The 14,684-nt window shown below is 49.4% G+C and overlaps 1 protein-coding gene across 1 annotated transcript in view; it reads left to right on the top strand.

Moving 5' to 3' along the window:
• AR (androgen receptor) overlaps positions 1-14,445 on the top strand; it is a 58,138-nt gene extending 43,693 nt beyond the window's left edge. Inside the window, exons 5-8 of the mRNA XM_009288090.2 lie at positions 5,722-5,866; positions 6,750-6,880; positions 7,451-7,608; positions 8,617-14,445. Of these exons, the coding sequence (XP_009286365.1) occupies positions 5,722-5,866; positions 6,750-6,880; positions 7,451-7,608; positions 8,617-8,772 (590 nt within the window). The 3' untranslated portion in view covers positions 8,773-14,445. The remainder of the gene's footprint in view (positions 1-5,721; positions 5,867-6,749; positions 6,881-7,450; positions 7,609-8,616) is intronic.
• Positions 14,446-14,684: the final 239 nt, after the last annotated feature.

The raw sequence follows: 14,684 nt of genomic DNA on the forward strand, positions 1-14,684 counted from the left end.
TTAATTCTAATCTTCTTGTGTCTGAGCAGTCACCGCTCTCTGGGCAGTTACAGTATAACCGCAACCCCTTCCGCAGGCCAGGGGATCCTTTACGGAGCCCAGTGCTCCTGCGTGGGCGCGCTGTGGTGGGGTGCTGCCTGGCTGCCCTCCCCATCCCACCGGCCGCGGAGCTGGCGCTGGCCTGACCGTTAGCATCACTGTTCCGCAGCGAGAGGCAAAGCCGGTTTGTTTTCCCCGGCTTTCTCTCAGCAGTTCCCTGACATGTGCCAGCGCCAGGGTTCAACAGTAATAACCACAAATTCGCCACTTAGTCATTCTCCTGATATTTTCCAGGGAAGGAATAAACAACAGTTCAGCTGCCGCTGCGAGGTGGATCTCATCCACTGCTGGGTTCTGCCTGCTCTGGCGCTGGTGCTCCCCCGGGAGCCGGGCGAGGACCAGGCGCACAGCGCCGGGCCGGCTGCAGGAGCGGGCGGCTGTGCCCAGGCGCTGCCCTGCCCTGCGCACACTGCGGCCGCCTCACTTTTTGGGTAAACTTACAGAATCCTACCCCGTAGCCAGAGGTAGTTTGCTATCTATAATTTATTTAAGTGATATTTTGGTTAATAAAGCCAGAAGTGTTTTCAGTTCCCGGGTCTGCAGGTTGGCTAGGCAGCCTGATGCTTGGTGGGCTCAGGAGAGGGGCGATGCGGGCAAATGCATGCAGGGAGAGAAGTGATGGAAACAAAACCCAAGCAATTTAAAACAGTGGGATGTAGTTGTTTTTATCAAAACAGAAAGATCTTCACACAGTCTGTTGGGAGACTGGAGGCTGCTTAATGAACGCCGTTGCTGGCGAGGTGCGATGGGAGCAGACCAGAGGGCTTGACCGGCCGCTGCAGTGCCACGGCACAGCCTGCCTTGGCCGTGAGGAGGAACAGTGCCCGAGGCCGACAGCCAAAGCAGTGCATCTCAGCGGCTGTTTCTGGTGCTGAGCAGGCAAACCTCGCTCTGTCCCCTGCCCCGCAAGGCAGCCCAGCAGCAGGCGTCAGCTGGCTGCTGCAAGTGCTGCGTGGTCCTCAGTGGGTCCGCAGTAAGGGTGGAATGTTATCCCCTCTTCCCCTTTCCCCATTAACGAAGCACATCTGGCACAAGCGATGGCTTAACTAAGCATAAGCAGCCCCGCGTGTCAGTTAAGATATATATCAATGTAAAGGGGCAAAGGTGTTACTTTCCAATGACTGCTGCTGGTGGGAGGAGGGGGAACTTGCACCTGTGATAGAGGTAGCCTCAGCCTGATAATACTGGCAATAGATTAGTATTGGTTAATAGGTGATTATTAACCTTGCATCCTGCATTGAACATCACCTGTATACCAAGAGTGATTAATATGCAGCAAGGTGTTCCTGCACTTCTTCCAGCGAGGTTTCAGTGATATCCTAGAAACAAGACTGCATCAGGTAGGAGCATTTCTGAATCTTGCTTGCCTGCAGTAGCAATATCAGCCTCTGTCTAGTGGAGAAAATGTAACGTATGGCCCTTTGGACCCTATGCAATTGAAATTCTGTATAGGAGAACGTAGAATCAAACTGTGATTTCCCTGGAAAGGAAAAATTAAATAACCACAGCTTGCCAAGAAAGCTGCTGAAACACAGGATTAAAAAAGCTGATTAAATCCATAAAATCTGTCCACTTCAAGGTAAGTGGAAGGAGTATGTATTTTCCCTTTTCCATATACATAAATTCAGTAAAGGTGTTACAGGTAATTTAGATCAGCACTCAAACACGTTAGTTTAAAGATCATTTTAACTGGCAGCAAATGAAAAGTCTTCAGTTCATTCCCGAAGCTGTTAGGAAATCGGTCTACAAAAAATAACTGGACTGTGAGCGTATGGGGAAGGGCTGCTTCGCAGCAGAGCAGCGGAAGGGCACGGGCAGGCTGCGGCTCTGCTGCCAGTGAGGCAGATGAACACCCTTTGCATTTTTAGCAACCCTGCACATGTGATGAGGTGAAATACTCCACCGGCTATCATGGGAGATGGACCTATTTATTAGAGCTATTGCAAAATCTCTGTGTACTTGCCATTAGTTAGAGCTTTATGGGTGTGCCAGGCCATTGCTTGCTCGCTTGCTTTTCTGTTTCAAATATACTGCCTACCACATATCTAACTCGCCCTTTAAGTATACAATTAATTGTGCATCTTTTTCCATTCTCTGGGCAGTAAAATTTCCAGATACAAAATGAGTATTTGTCTATATTAGAAATGTTATTTATGGTAACATCTGAGGTGTTCAGCTACTGATCTCTTAGGAAGATATCATTCTGGCACAGCAGCGCATCAAGAGAGAATGTAAAGAATTTATTTCCAAACTATGCTGCTTTACGATTATTCACACGAAAAAGGTTATGCATTGATCTTTTTCAAGTCATCAGTAAATTTAATTTTACTTTTGCTATGATTTCTTTCTGTAGAAGGTATCTTCATTTGGGTCTCTTCAAAATATGCCAATACTAAAAAATTAACAATATATTGTGGCATTAAGTTTGTATTTATTTTCTTTTACAGTGATTTTGGCCATACACCATCTAAGATGCCTGGAGGGGGGGTGGTTTCCAAGAAATGATAGGTATCTGGTTTCTGAAAATCAGTTTTGTTTCAAGGCATTTCAGCTCAGAATGGCAGCAGTAATTCCTTTTAGAAAAGCCAGCCACTGTGTTTCTAGAACTTGTTTTTGTGGACAAGCAGAAAGCAAACTTTAAGTCCTGTAACAACAAAACTGTTGTGTTCAAATACCTTTCCTTAAACACTGATAAAGCTTCCGCAAATATTTTTTTTTTAGTGGACATAATTACAAAGTAATGAACAAGTGCACCAAAATCCTTCTCATAGCAAAGATTAGGAGCAACAAACACTTTCCCCAGATAGGTTGAAAAGCTGATACTTGGTGGTTAAGGGAAAGCCAGTCCCAGATGAGAGCTGCCGCCTGCAGAGGCGGCTTTGGCGCTGGTTTGCACGGGCACAGGCAGCGCTTGCAGCATCACGACGGGGCGAGCGGGATGAGGAGGTTCTGCCGTAGATGTTGGTGTTTCCAATGGCTTCGTCCTGTTGATGCTGAACCCAGCAAAAGGGGGATGGGTCATTTGTGTGAATTAGGGTTAAATTTCACAGAGTTCGCTGTTCACAGGTATGTTTTCTGCCTCCAACTCACAGAGTACAGGTTTCCTCTTTGGTGGTAGGATTTATGGGCCTGGCTCCCAGAATATAGGCACAAGGGAAACCAAACGTGAGAGACCTCCGATTTGCCCCCACCTCATCCTCTCCGTCATGCCTTGGCTTGCCGTTCATTTCTGGCCCTATAGCACCTCTTGGGCCCAACTTCTCATAGGCAAGTTCTTGCATCTCTTTTGAAGACAGAGCATCTGCCGTCATAAATATGTTCGTATTCGCAGGATTTTCTTGTCTGTGTGGTTAAGAGCATCTTTCCCGGGGAACTCCTTCGCCTGAGCACGCTGGGGTGTGTGTCCTCGCCGTCCTGTCGGGAGGGCTGCGCTGAGCCTTCTTCAGAGCTTCCTTCAAACTACGGAGGGCGTTCTGACTGTCAGTCTTCAGTTTGATCTGCTCTTCCGCGTTCGCTCTGTTTTTTAATAGAACGTTGTCTGCTAATTCCCTCAGAGGACAAGATGCATTCTTCCTTCAACGAGGAATTTAAAAAGGGGAAAAACCCCAACCTTGGGGATTTGGAGGGGGGGTGAGTGTGTAGCAGACCTACGAAATGTTCATCGTCATCACTCGGTGCCAGTGTGGGAGCGTTCCCTGCACCATCTCGCTGCCTACTCACCGCAAAGTCTCAACTGCAAGGACCAGCAGCATGGCTCCTCTTCAAGTAACTCAAGTTTTTCCAATCTTTTCAGAAAGTCTAGGCAAGGAAAAAGAACAGTGGCAAGTATGGAGCAGGAGGAAATTCAAGGAAGCAGTCACTGTGAATGGCTTAGGTTTTACTAGGCAGTGAATTCATCTCTGAGCAAATTTACTGGATAAATAGAAAGGTTTTTTATAGCATGCAGTACTGTAATTAGATATGAAAATCTAACTTAGACATGTCCTAGAGATGAGTATGACTGATTTTATGAAGTCCTTGAGTTGCCCAGATGCCTTGTCTGTACTCGTGTGCTGTTAACGAGTTTCACTCTGGCTGCCAGGAGGTTCATGTTCAGCTGGTAGCTGAGAGCCCTCCGGGTGGAAGTCACCTGTTCAGGTTTGGTAGGACACTACTTGCACGCAAGCTTCAGTTTTTTAATCCGGTGACATGAAAGCTGAAAGGAAAGTGTTCAAACGTAAAGCAAGTTAAGCCAGCAATAAAGCATGACTTGTGCTCATTTGCAGTTGGCAGCTTCCCAAGCAAAAGACAGATGCTTGGGAATGCTCAATGGATTATAATTATACACTGGTGGTGTTAGAATTGCTTTAATATTTGATTGAAATAACATACGATTTTCTTGAAACCAGATTACGTTTGACTACTTACAAGTATCTGGAAAAAAGTACAGTGTTGGAGGTGATGTTTGTGCATGTTGTAAACATGCCTGGGATTTGACTGTGAACCACCATCTGGGAACAGTAATTTGAATTTAATTGATATTTTTCTTTAGCTTGCGATTCGGCAGAGGTTTTCATATTCATTTTCGTAGTCGTTAGATAAATGCATTGTGTATTTGACAGAGAAACCGAAGTAGTCTGTTAACCGTGTGATGAGGCCTCGGGGTTACTTGCTGGCTCTGAGCATTATACATTGAAATCCATTTACTTAAATTTCGTGAAGTCCTAATGGGTTGAAAATAATGGAAGTTTTTCCGCTTATTTCCTTGAGTGCCAGAATTGCACCAAAGGAGGTAATTGATTAATGAGGGCTTGTTTCTGCCTCAGTGCCTGGAGAATGTGATACGGTTAATTGTATTGCTGCTGGGGCTCCTGCTCCCCTTCAGCTGATTTATTTCTGTTAGCAGAGCAAAGCAAACAAATCCTCATCGGCTGTTTATTTCACTTACTTTTGACATACTGTCTCACATGGTAATTGTGAACGTTTTGGAGCGGAGGCTTTGGGGGTTACGCCATGACTGCAGAGCACATGGCACAGTAAGAGTCAGTTGGTCTGGGGGTGTAATTAGTGCCAGAAATGAGGGCTGTGGCAGGGCGAGCCTGGTGCTGGAGGAGCTGGACCTGCTCAGCACCTGTATCTGGACGTATTATCCTGCGGGACTTTGGGAAGTCACTAAATCCCATCCTGCTATATCTTTTTTGTCCAGTCTGTTGCAGAATGAGGCTTGTTCACCTCACTGGGTCTTGCAAAGCCTTCAGGTACAATTTGTGAAGTTCTCTGAGGCTCTTAGGGGGAAGATGTCATTTATTACAACTTACCACTGCCTTCCTTTAAAACACTTTGCTGCTTGTGTTTTTCTTTATCCCCTCCTTGTGCCTGGGGATCCCCTTTCTTCCCTTCCAGTTGCGGTTTTGTGCTTTGGCTGTTTCTGATTGCCCATCGGGGTGTGAGCACCTTGCTGCTGACACTGCGGTTGTGTCACCCGGCTGTCCGTGTGTGTCCTGGGACGAGCTGGGGTTAGGCTGTGGACCACCTTGTCATAAGAGTAGCACTGCAGGAGAGCTGGAGTCTGCACGAAAACAGTCCTGGTAACTGCAGGAAGCCAATATTAATTTGTAGCATCCCTCTCTCATGTTTTAATAGGATTTCGCAACCTGCATGTGGATGACCAGATGTCAATAATCCAGTACTCTTGGATGGGCCTTATGGTTTTTGCTATGGGTTGGAGATCTTTCACCAATGTCAATTCCAGGATGCTTTACTTCGCTCCAGATTTGGTCTTCAATGAGTAAGTGCGAAATAACAACCACCTAATATTTTGCTTTGTCTGGGTCAGACTAGGTGAGAAATGAGAACAAGACAAGGAATTTGCTTTCCCGTCCACTTATGAAATGTACAGCTTGAGTAATCGTGCTTTCAGAGCTGATCAACAGAGCATAGGAGGGCCCTGCTTTTCCCCTCTAATTGCTCTGCAGTGATCTCCAGGAGCAATAAGGAGAGTTGCAGTGTCTCTCCTGGTCCTTCTTCCCTTCCCCTCAACCTTGCCTTGGGTTCGACTTCCATCAGGGCAGCAGCGAGTGCTGGTGCTGGGTGTGAAGGGCCGGTCCATACAGACCTGCCTTTTTTCTAAGGGATTTGAGTTCCTGTTTTCAGCTTGGTTGGTCAGCTGGAGTGAGCAGAAACAGAAACAGACGTATATTGTAAGTTCCTGATGGATTCTCTCTGATGTACCATCAGCTTGGAGTTGGGGAGGGTTTGTTGACAGTAAGGTATAAGGGCTCAAAAACAGTAACTAAGCACAGCAGTAAGCAAAACCACACCTCTCTGAGAGCTCCGAGCTCAGCTTCGCATCCCTTGCGGATGGCCACATTTGGTGAATCGTTGCAGTCGTTTTTCAGGAAGGCAGAGGGTCAAACCAACCCCATAGATCCCAGGTAGTCATCTGTTTCCAGATGAAGAGGATTACACAGGGGCATTTTGGAAAACGTTCCTCTCCTGCGTGCAGGCCTGTTGCTGCCAGCATCCCCCGAGGCAGAGCTCAGGTTCTTGGCAGCGGGGATGTGCCAGGCGAGGCTGGGATTGCTGGGTCGGGCAGAGTGTGTCCTCCCCCACACATCACACAGGCAACGCTTTGATCTCCTTGCCACGCGTTGCGCATCTTGCCCTGCCAGGTACCGGATGCACAAATCCAGAATGTACAGCCAATGTGTCAGGATGCGGCACCTCTCTCAGGAGTTCGGGTGGCTTCAGATCACACCCCAGGAGTTTCTCTGTATGAAGGCTCTACTGTTCTTCAGTATTAGTAAGTACTCACATCCTTTCCTCAACAGATCTCCGGTTGCTACACGCTGTATCGCCCCAGAGGTACCTGGTGCTTTCCCTGTGCGTGTGCATGTACTCGTACTTCCCGAGGGGTGGCTGTGGATGTTCTCCTCTCTGCTTCAGTTTGAGCTGCTCAGAGACAACAAGCTGCCAAGCATAAGGGTGCCACCACCCAGCCCCCCTGCAGCTAGCCCATCCCATCTCTGCACATTGCAGCATTCTCCCGTGCAGCTCCTGCAAGAGGTTGCTCCTCAGCCTAACTGCTGTCATCTGGGGACCTCTGAGCGCCAGCTGCTGAGCACGAAAATAGCACAAACAAACTAATAGTTTGTTACATTGCCTCTCTTTTATAATGAGTGCTGAACAAGGGTCCTGGGGTTAGCAGTAGTCCAACAAGCTGATCAGAGCGAGGGCCATAGCGGAAGCAGGGCTGGTGGGCAGATCTGTCTTGTTAGGTCTGCACTGACCACTTCTTCAGCCTTCCTCTTGCTCTTTTATTCTCTCCACTCACTGGGCAACTCTCACTGTTTCCTTCTCATGTTCCATCCAGTTCCAGTGGATGGCCTGAAGAATCAGAAGCTCTTTGACGAACTTCGAATGAATTACATTAAGGAACTTGACCGTATCATCGCTTGCAAGAGGAAGAACCCTACCTCCTGCTCTCGGCGATTTTACCAGCTCACCAAGGTCCTGGACTCGGTGCATCCTGTAAGAGAGGACAGTGAAATGTCTATCTATACACATAAGACATGGTATAAGAAAGAAACTTTTTACAGTGAGAACGATCATTCACTGGAACAACCTCCCCAGGGTCGTGGTAGTCCCATCACTGGAGGTTTTAAAGATGCAATTGGACAGGGCGCTAGATGGCCTCATCCAGGCTCCCTTTCCCAAGGAAGGTTGGACCAGGTGATCTTTCGAGGTCCCTTCCAGCCTGGGCTGTTCGATGATTCTGTGATTCTTTGTGGTTTATTTTTTTAACTCTTGGCACACCTTTGCAGGGACAGTATTGCAGTATGCTCCCAGCTTAAGCGACAGAGAAAAGGCGCCACTAACTACTGAGGGAGTGAAAGTCATCTGTGTCTGTCACCCCCTGCAATAACCACTCTTGTGCTTGGGTTTATGAGCTTCCTTTTTTAGCAATGAAAAGCTCTTCGTAGACGATACTTTTCCATCGTCAGCCTAGCAGAACAGCTCAAAATCTCAGCACCCCCACTGAATCTTTTCTGATTACAGCAGTGAAAACAAATTCTCTATTTGTGACTTAAAGTTGTACTGGTGAATGTGAGCTAGACCTTTCCTCTTTCCTGGGGCTCAGCTCCATGCCCATACAGTTATATGTCTACAAGCGAAAAGTAATTTTTAATAAGTGAAGTCAGCAGCATCTGCGCACAGTAAGACAAGTTTCTGTAGGAGTAAGAAAGTGCCATTTTTATACATCCCCGTTTTTGTGGGACTCAGTAATGTCTGAGTGTGAAGGGCCATGGCAAAATACGCGACATGCTCCCAGGCTGGCTAGTTCCCTCGCTCATCCCCGGGATGCATACCTGCCAGCTGATAACTGCTAGCGGGCGGTAATGGCCAGTGAGCAAAGCAGGTCCCTCTGCAGCAAGGTCCAGCCCTGACCTGCTGTGCCTGCTAATGTCTGCTCGGCAGCTTCTCAGAGAAATCGCTGACCAGGGACTTCTCGCTTAACAAACTTTCTTCCTTTCCCAGATTGCCAAGGATCTGCATCAGTTTACATTTGACCTTTTAATTAAGGCACATATGGTGAGCGTGGATTACCCTGAAATGATGGCCGAGATCATCTCTGTGCAGGTTCCCAAGATCCTGTCTGGAAAAGTCAAGCCTATCTACTTCCACGCACAGTGATCTTCCGGAGGGACCTCCCAATTCTGCCACCCCCATTTCAGCCATCTCCTGCCTGTTACTTCTGCACTACTGTACTGCAGTGCCTTGTGGAATCCCCTCTACAGAGGTGGTGTGCCAAGAAGATGGACAGTAACAAACGACTACCTGCTGGGATTCCTGAGATTTCTATTTTTCCTGAGGTACCTCTGAACTGAACTACCTGCCACGGCTTCTGCCTGGATTTGGCTGGCTCGCTGTGCTGGGACAGGGGACTGTGGCATGGTGGCAGCGGCACCGTGTCTACACTCTCTCGTTTGTGTGTTTTCCACAGTGACTTTTAGTCACCCAGGGCCATGGGAGATAGGGAGAAATGCCAGCAGTTGTTGGGTTTGGGTTTTTTTTAAAAACAGAACAAGACAAGAAGCAGGTTGAACCTATAAGTTTGGGTGTGGGTTACTTTACTGGCCTCCTTCGGGACTTTTTATTTGCATTATGGTGCTGGGAAGCAGGTGAGTTAAAATATTGCAGTAGAGAAACAGAAGAGCTGGGGAGATAAGATGAATTTGCAGCCTGATGAATTTACAGGACCTGCTTGCTGGGTCAGAAAGCTGCCGTGCAGCCGTTGTGGGGTCTGCTCCAGACAGCACGCCGCTGCCATCTGCGGCCCCGCAGCCCTGCCTGCGCAGCAGCGCGGATGAGCATTAATATTAGTTGATGGAGCATTACGGGGTTGTCAGCAAAAGGGCTGGAGAGGAAGATGACCTTCGGAAATCCCCAGAGATGGCGGATAGCTACTCTTTTCCACCTGGGATGTTTTTCCTACGGCCAGTAAAGCTGGATCTCGGTCTGCCCCGCAGACACCCAGGCACTCAGCAGTCACATTCCCATCCTCGACAGCTGCTGCTCCTCCAACACAGCCGTACCCACCTCCACAAGTGCCTGACGTCCTCAGACCTCACACTCTCCCCTCCTCCCACGGGCACCCGAAGCCCCCTGCCCAGCCCCTCACCAGCTCTGCTCCCGCTGGGTGTCCGCAGACCCTGGGTTTCCAGCTACGCTACTTATTTTCCATTTGTCACAACTATTCTTGGGGACAGCAGACGAGCATCCCGGGAGCAAAGCAGCGGGGCCGGGATCTGCGGGACCTGCGAGGCCACAGGACCCCTGCTGTTACTCCTGTCCTTTGGGAGGCGGCTGTGGTAACTGGCTGGTGCTGCCGTGGCGCTTCAGGGGGTTGTAAGGAAACGCCAAAGAGACCTTCGGCCCTTCCGAGCGGCGCGCTCGGCTCCTGCTAATTGCAGTGGTTGATTGCAGCACGGGGGGATACTGCCCCATGCGCGCCGTCCTACGCGCAGCATCCACGCGCGGTGTCCCACGCGCACCGCCTGTCCCCGGCAGCTCCACCTGGCATGGTGGTGGCACAGCCTGCGCCCAGGCTGACGCAGCACGGGCTGCAGCTCCGCCGTGAGGACGGATAAACGCGCCCTGGCTAACGGGGGTACTCGGTCCACAACCAGCAAACAGCAAAGGCTGATCGGTCTGCAGCTGCTGGTGACTCCCAGCAGTCAGGAACACCTGGGAAAAGCAGGTTGTTTTTTCAGGCATAAGTGTTGGCTTGACCCCATTTCATACCCCAAGTTCAGAAGGAAATGCAGGCCTACCCGACACCCATATTCAGATTTGTTTATTTAGCGGGCTCTGCTTCCCATCAAGTGGCCAAGCCTGCATTCCCCGCGGTATTTCAGTCCCCCCCTTCCCGCACAACCGTGAGCCCACCAAAACCGCCTGGTCAGACCTGGCCGGGGTGTCGGTGAGTGCGGCACGTACAGGCTTTTGCTAGGGCAATACTTCTCATCAGGGGCTGCGGCGCAGTCTGGCTTTACTGACACAGACATCTACAAGGGGTCTTCATGCCAGCGCAGGCAAGCAGCAAGTCCGTGCCTTGCCGCACGCGGTTTGCTGGCGGGCGGTGGTTTCGCCGCTATGGCACGGAACGGAGCTTGTGGCGGAGCTGTGCCCACCCAGAGCACTGGTGTGGTCCTCCGGCACAGAGACGCCACAAGCACGAAGCAGACGCTGGAGTCTGGAGAGGTGAACCTGATCAGACAAGTGCTTCACATCGCGCTGTGTTCCCCCTGCATAATACCAGCTACTTGTGTTTGTCAGATGTCTTTGAAAGTGAAGGGAATGAGGTTTAGGCCAATTGATTGCCGCGCACGTGTCGTGCAGAAAACAGTGCTAATGCTTCTGCTGCTTGGGCCGTTCACGAGCTGAGCATCACCGTCAGCTCTTCAGGCAAATGCCCTCATGGTATTTTGGGTTCTTTGCAAACTCTCAGCAAGAACAAACGCTTAATTTTCCTGATACTTTTCAATCATGCTATGGGATTTTCATTAAGGGAAGGGGTAGGGAAAAAACCCCAAACTATCGAAGGGGAGGATCTCTCTTTACAGTTATTTGTAATGGGCTTTCCTCCCCTGCTAGATATGGCTCTGATCGTGCTCTTCTTCCTGAAATACCTTCATGTAGGTGGGAACAGAAACCATAGATAACCTTCCTGAGTGCCAGCCAACAGGACGGTGTCTCAATAGCTTTTCCTGTTTTAGAGGGCTGCAAGCATTTTAAACGTTGATATGATCTACTAATATGTGCAAATGAACCAGTAAAAAAAATCCTGCTGGTGCATTCCTCTCTTCCTGAACATTTTCTGGCTATTAGCAGAAGAATACAATGAATAACTGGGTTGGTAATGCCCTGCTCTCTGTCATCAACAGGAGGATGTTTATGAGCAATCTGAATAGCTCCTTTGGAGAGCTTTGTATTTTGCACAAGGTCATGTCAGTAAAGTTTTCATTAGTTAATGAGAGTGGGGGTATCCTGCTGGGTACTTTTCTGCTGGGAGATTGGGAAGAAATCAAACTTAATAGGGATTTGCATACACTGATTTGCTGGTGGAAGCATAGTGCAAATGAAAAATGGTTTAGAAGGGGATACTGCCTATGTACCATCTGCCAGATGCATGCAACTCACGTGTACGCTGCCTCTCCAACCGCGTATGCTTTAAGAAGGGAGCAGGAGCTCACGTGGAGTACCCCGCAGCCGACGGGGCAGGGGAGCAGTCCGGCTGCCTTTGTCAAGTACCCCAGAGCCCCTCTGCACTCGAGTGGGGCATTGGGGTTATGTTCTTGCATCTCTTCAGCATCAAAGTAAACTTCTGCAACTTTTTATTCAAAAGTTGACTTTTTATGATGTTATTAGAGCGATGGCTGAAGGATGTGGGAACCAGGATCACTAGCACCTGTGTGCGTTTTTTGCTGGGGAGAGTAAACACTATTTCCTTGTTTATTTTCATGGGCTGCTGCAGGAACTGGGGAAAAAAGAGGCTTAAGAAATACCAAAGTCCAGATCCTGCCGTATATCTTCGTACTTTGTGTTTTCTTCTGCGTTTTCTTGTCTACTTTTGCTTTAATAAAGGAAAGAGAATTTCACCATCTTCACAGTCATGTAGAAGGTGTCCCTGAGGCTTCCCTCGGGATGGCTGAGCCCCTGGAGAGGGGACCCCCTTGGCATCGCTGACGCGCACAGCCAGGGAGCAGACCACGTCCAAGTCCCCCTTCGGTTTCACTGGCTCTGCTCTGGTTTATCTAGGATGTGTGGGCTTTTGCGCTGGCTTAACCTGGGTCACGGCTCAGACCATCAGCTCCCGCCGAAGGCAGCAGATGGAAGACAAGGAGCACACACGTTGGCGTCGGCTCAGGAGCAGCATTTTTGCACGCAAGAGTACAATTCCATGAGAGAAAGGGTGTGAGATGAGGTTGCCTTTAGTTAGCATAGGAGGAACTCTTCCTCAACCCTTTGTAATGCCAGCAGTGAGCCAGATGACGCGGTGCAGTGGCATGCCCAGGCAGGCAGCATTCTGGGCCAGCGACTGGAGACCTTTGCCCACCTTCGCCCAGCAGGCTCCTGCCAGCACCGTCTGCAGTCAGCAGGGCGCTTCGCTTAGCAAGAGTAAGAGCTAGGGTAGCGGCTCTCCGCTTGGGGACACTGTGTGAATGTTTCTGGAGAGCCTGGCAGCATCTGAACACTGTTCCCACAGAAGTCAAAAGGCCCTTTGTGCTTGGCTTCAGGAAAAATGGAGTTAAGCCAGAGCAAAGAGCATCGCACACTGTGCACAGCAAGGCAAATACCAGTGAGTCGGCCCTGCGGAGGGAAGGCAGGACACTCGCCGCCTTTACCACCATGTGCTGGTTTCACACTTGTCGCTCTGGCCTGTGCGGTGCTGGTGGGGGTCATTGCCATGGTCCGTGGGGATGCCGAGGCGGTACCCAAGGTGCCACCTGCCTCCCAGGCAGAGGGGCCGGCAGCGCCACTGGGAAGAGCTGGCCTCCCTTGCAGAGTCACCTGCCAACACAGGCTGTCTCTGCAGCTCCCTGCCACGTGCGGCTGTTGCTCCACTTACTGATCTCTCTCCCTAGATGTTTCAATAACATATTTTAAACATACATATATATATATATATATATTAAAAAAGGCTTGCCCCATTTTATATTGCTGAAGATATCTATTTAATGTAATGCTCTAAGAGAGTTTCTTTTCTGATTGCACACTATTGCAACTAAATACTCTTCAGGAGATGAATCAGTATGTGCCAATATTAATGGAAACTTTTAATTTAATAATTTTTTCTGGTTAGGTACCGCCCAGTTTTCAAAGGTCCAGCCTTTCATGGCATGAATGGAGCATACACTGGCATAGTCTGGTGCCAGTATCTGCTTCTCCAGCTTTCTTGTAGATGATTCTGGTTAGACAGGGATAGCATTTGCACTTGGGGGACAACGGAGTGTCCTTTATTTCTGCCCTCCTTGACTGCACAAAGTGTCCTTGCACTTTAGGGCAGAATCCTGGAATTACAGAGTCGTAGCTGTTTTCTAACTGTTTCAGAGTAGACTTCTAGAGGCACAGAAATCCTTTCTTGTACCGTAACGACTGGCCGAGTCGTGCTCTGCACCGTCACGTCCTGGTGCCCGCTATCAAATGTCAGAGCACCTGGAAACTGGCAGCTGTGCGAGATGCCCGTGTGGTGGGGGGACCGGCAGCGGTTACCAGCGCCGCACGGCTGGGACCGTGTGTGCTGCCCCGGGGCAGCGGGGATGGAAACCCGCTGCCGGCTCTGGGCACGGCCGGGCAGCCCAGCTGCAGACAGGGTGCTCCAGCCCGTTCGTGGGGGGGACGGCGTGGGTCTGGAGGAGAAAGGCGCGGGCTGCAGCCTTCCCGCGCCCACCTGCGCTTGCTCACCTGCTCCCAGGTAGCACGGAGGGACTTTTGCTCATTCCCTTTTAAAATGGCAGGGGAACCTGCACTTGTGATTCGAAAAGTAAATATCTGCACCGCACATAAAACCACAGCAAATTTATAATAAGCTGCTCTCTGTGGCGGGTATTTTGTGTTCTGTGGCAATTTAATGCTGTTTTTATTTGTTAATATGTCTCTGTAATAAAGAGAGTTCTCTATATTGATATATTTTATTTTCTTTGTAATAAGCCAAAAAGCTCATTGCTGGTGCCTTTTTGCCTGGGGAGGACTCCCAGCCCACAGCTATATTCTTGCAAGTAACAAAGCATAATGTCTCTGCAATTGCTCGTTTCACCGTAGCTGAGTAAAGTCATGAAGCAAACACGGCAGGATTACCAAAAGGAAAAGAACAAGTAGCCTACAGAATGGGGAGAAGGACTGTCAGGTACGATAATGTGGTTATTTCCCTAGGCCTGGTTCCAAGGCGAGTGGTTCCAAGGCGAGGGCTGAGCTTTCAGCTTCCTACGTGTGACACGGAAAAAGCCTTTGCCCTGTCTCGGTGGGACTTTGCTGCTGCTTTGCAAACCTTTATCCTCTGCAAGACGTGCAATGTGGTTGAAGCGTGCACACGTCGTTTTGTT

The sequence above is a fragment of the Aptenodytes forsteri genome, unplaced genomic scaffold, assembly GCF_000699145.1.
Source record: "Aptenodytes forsteri isolate BGI_AS27 unplaced genomic scaffold, ASM69914v1 Scaffold72, whole genome shotgun sequence".
Classification (NCBI taxonomy): domain Eukaryota; kingdom Metazoa; phylum Chordata; class Aves; order Sphenisciformes; family Spheniscidae; genus Aptenodytes; species Aptenodytes forsteri.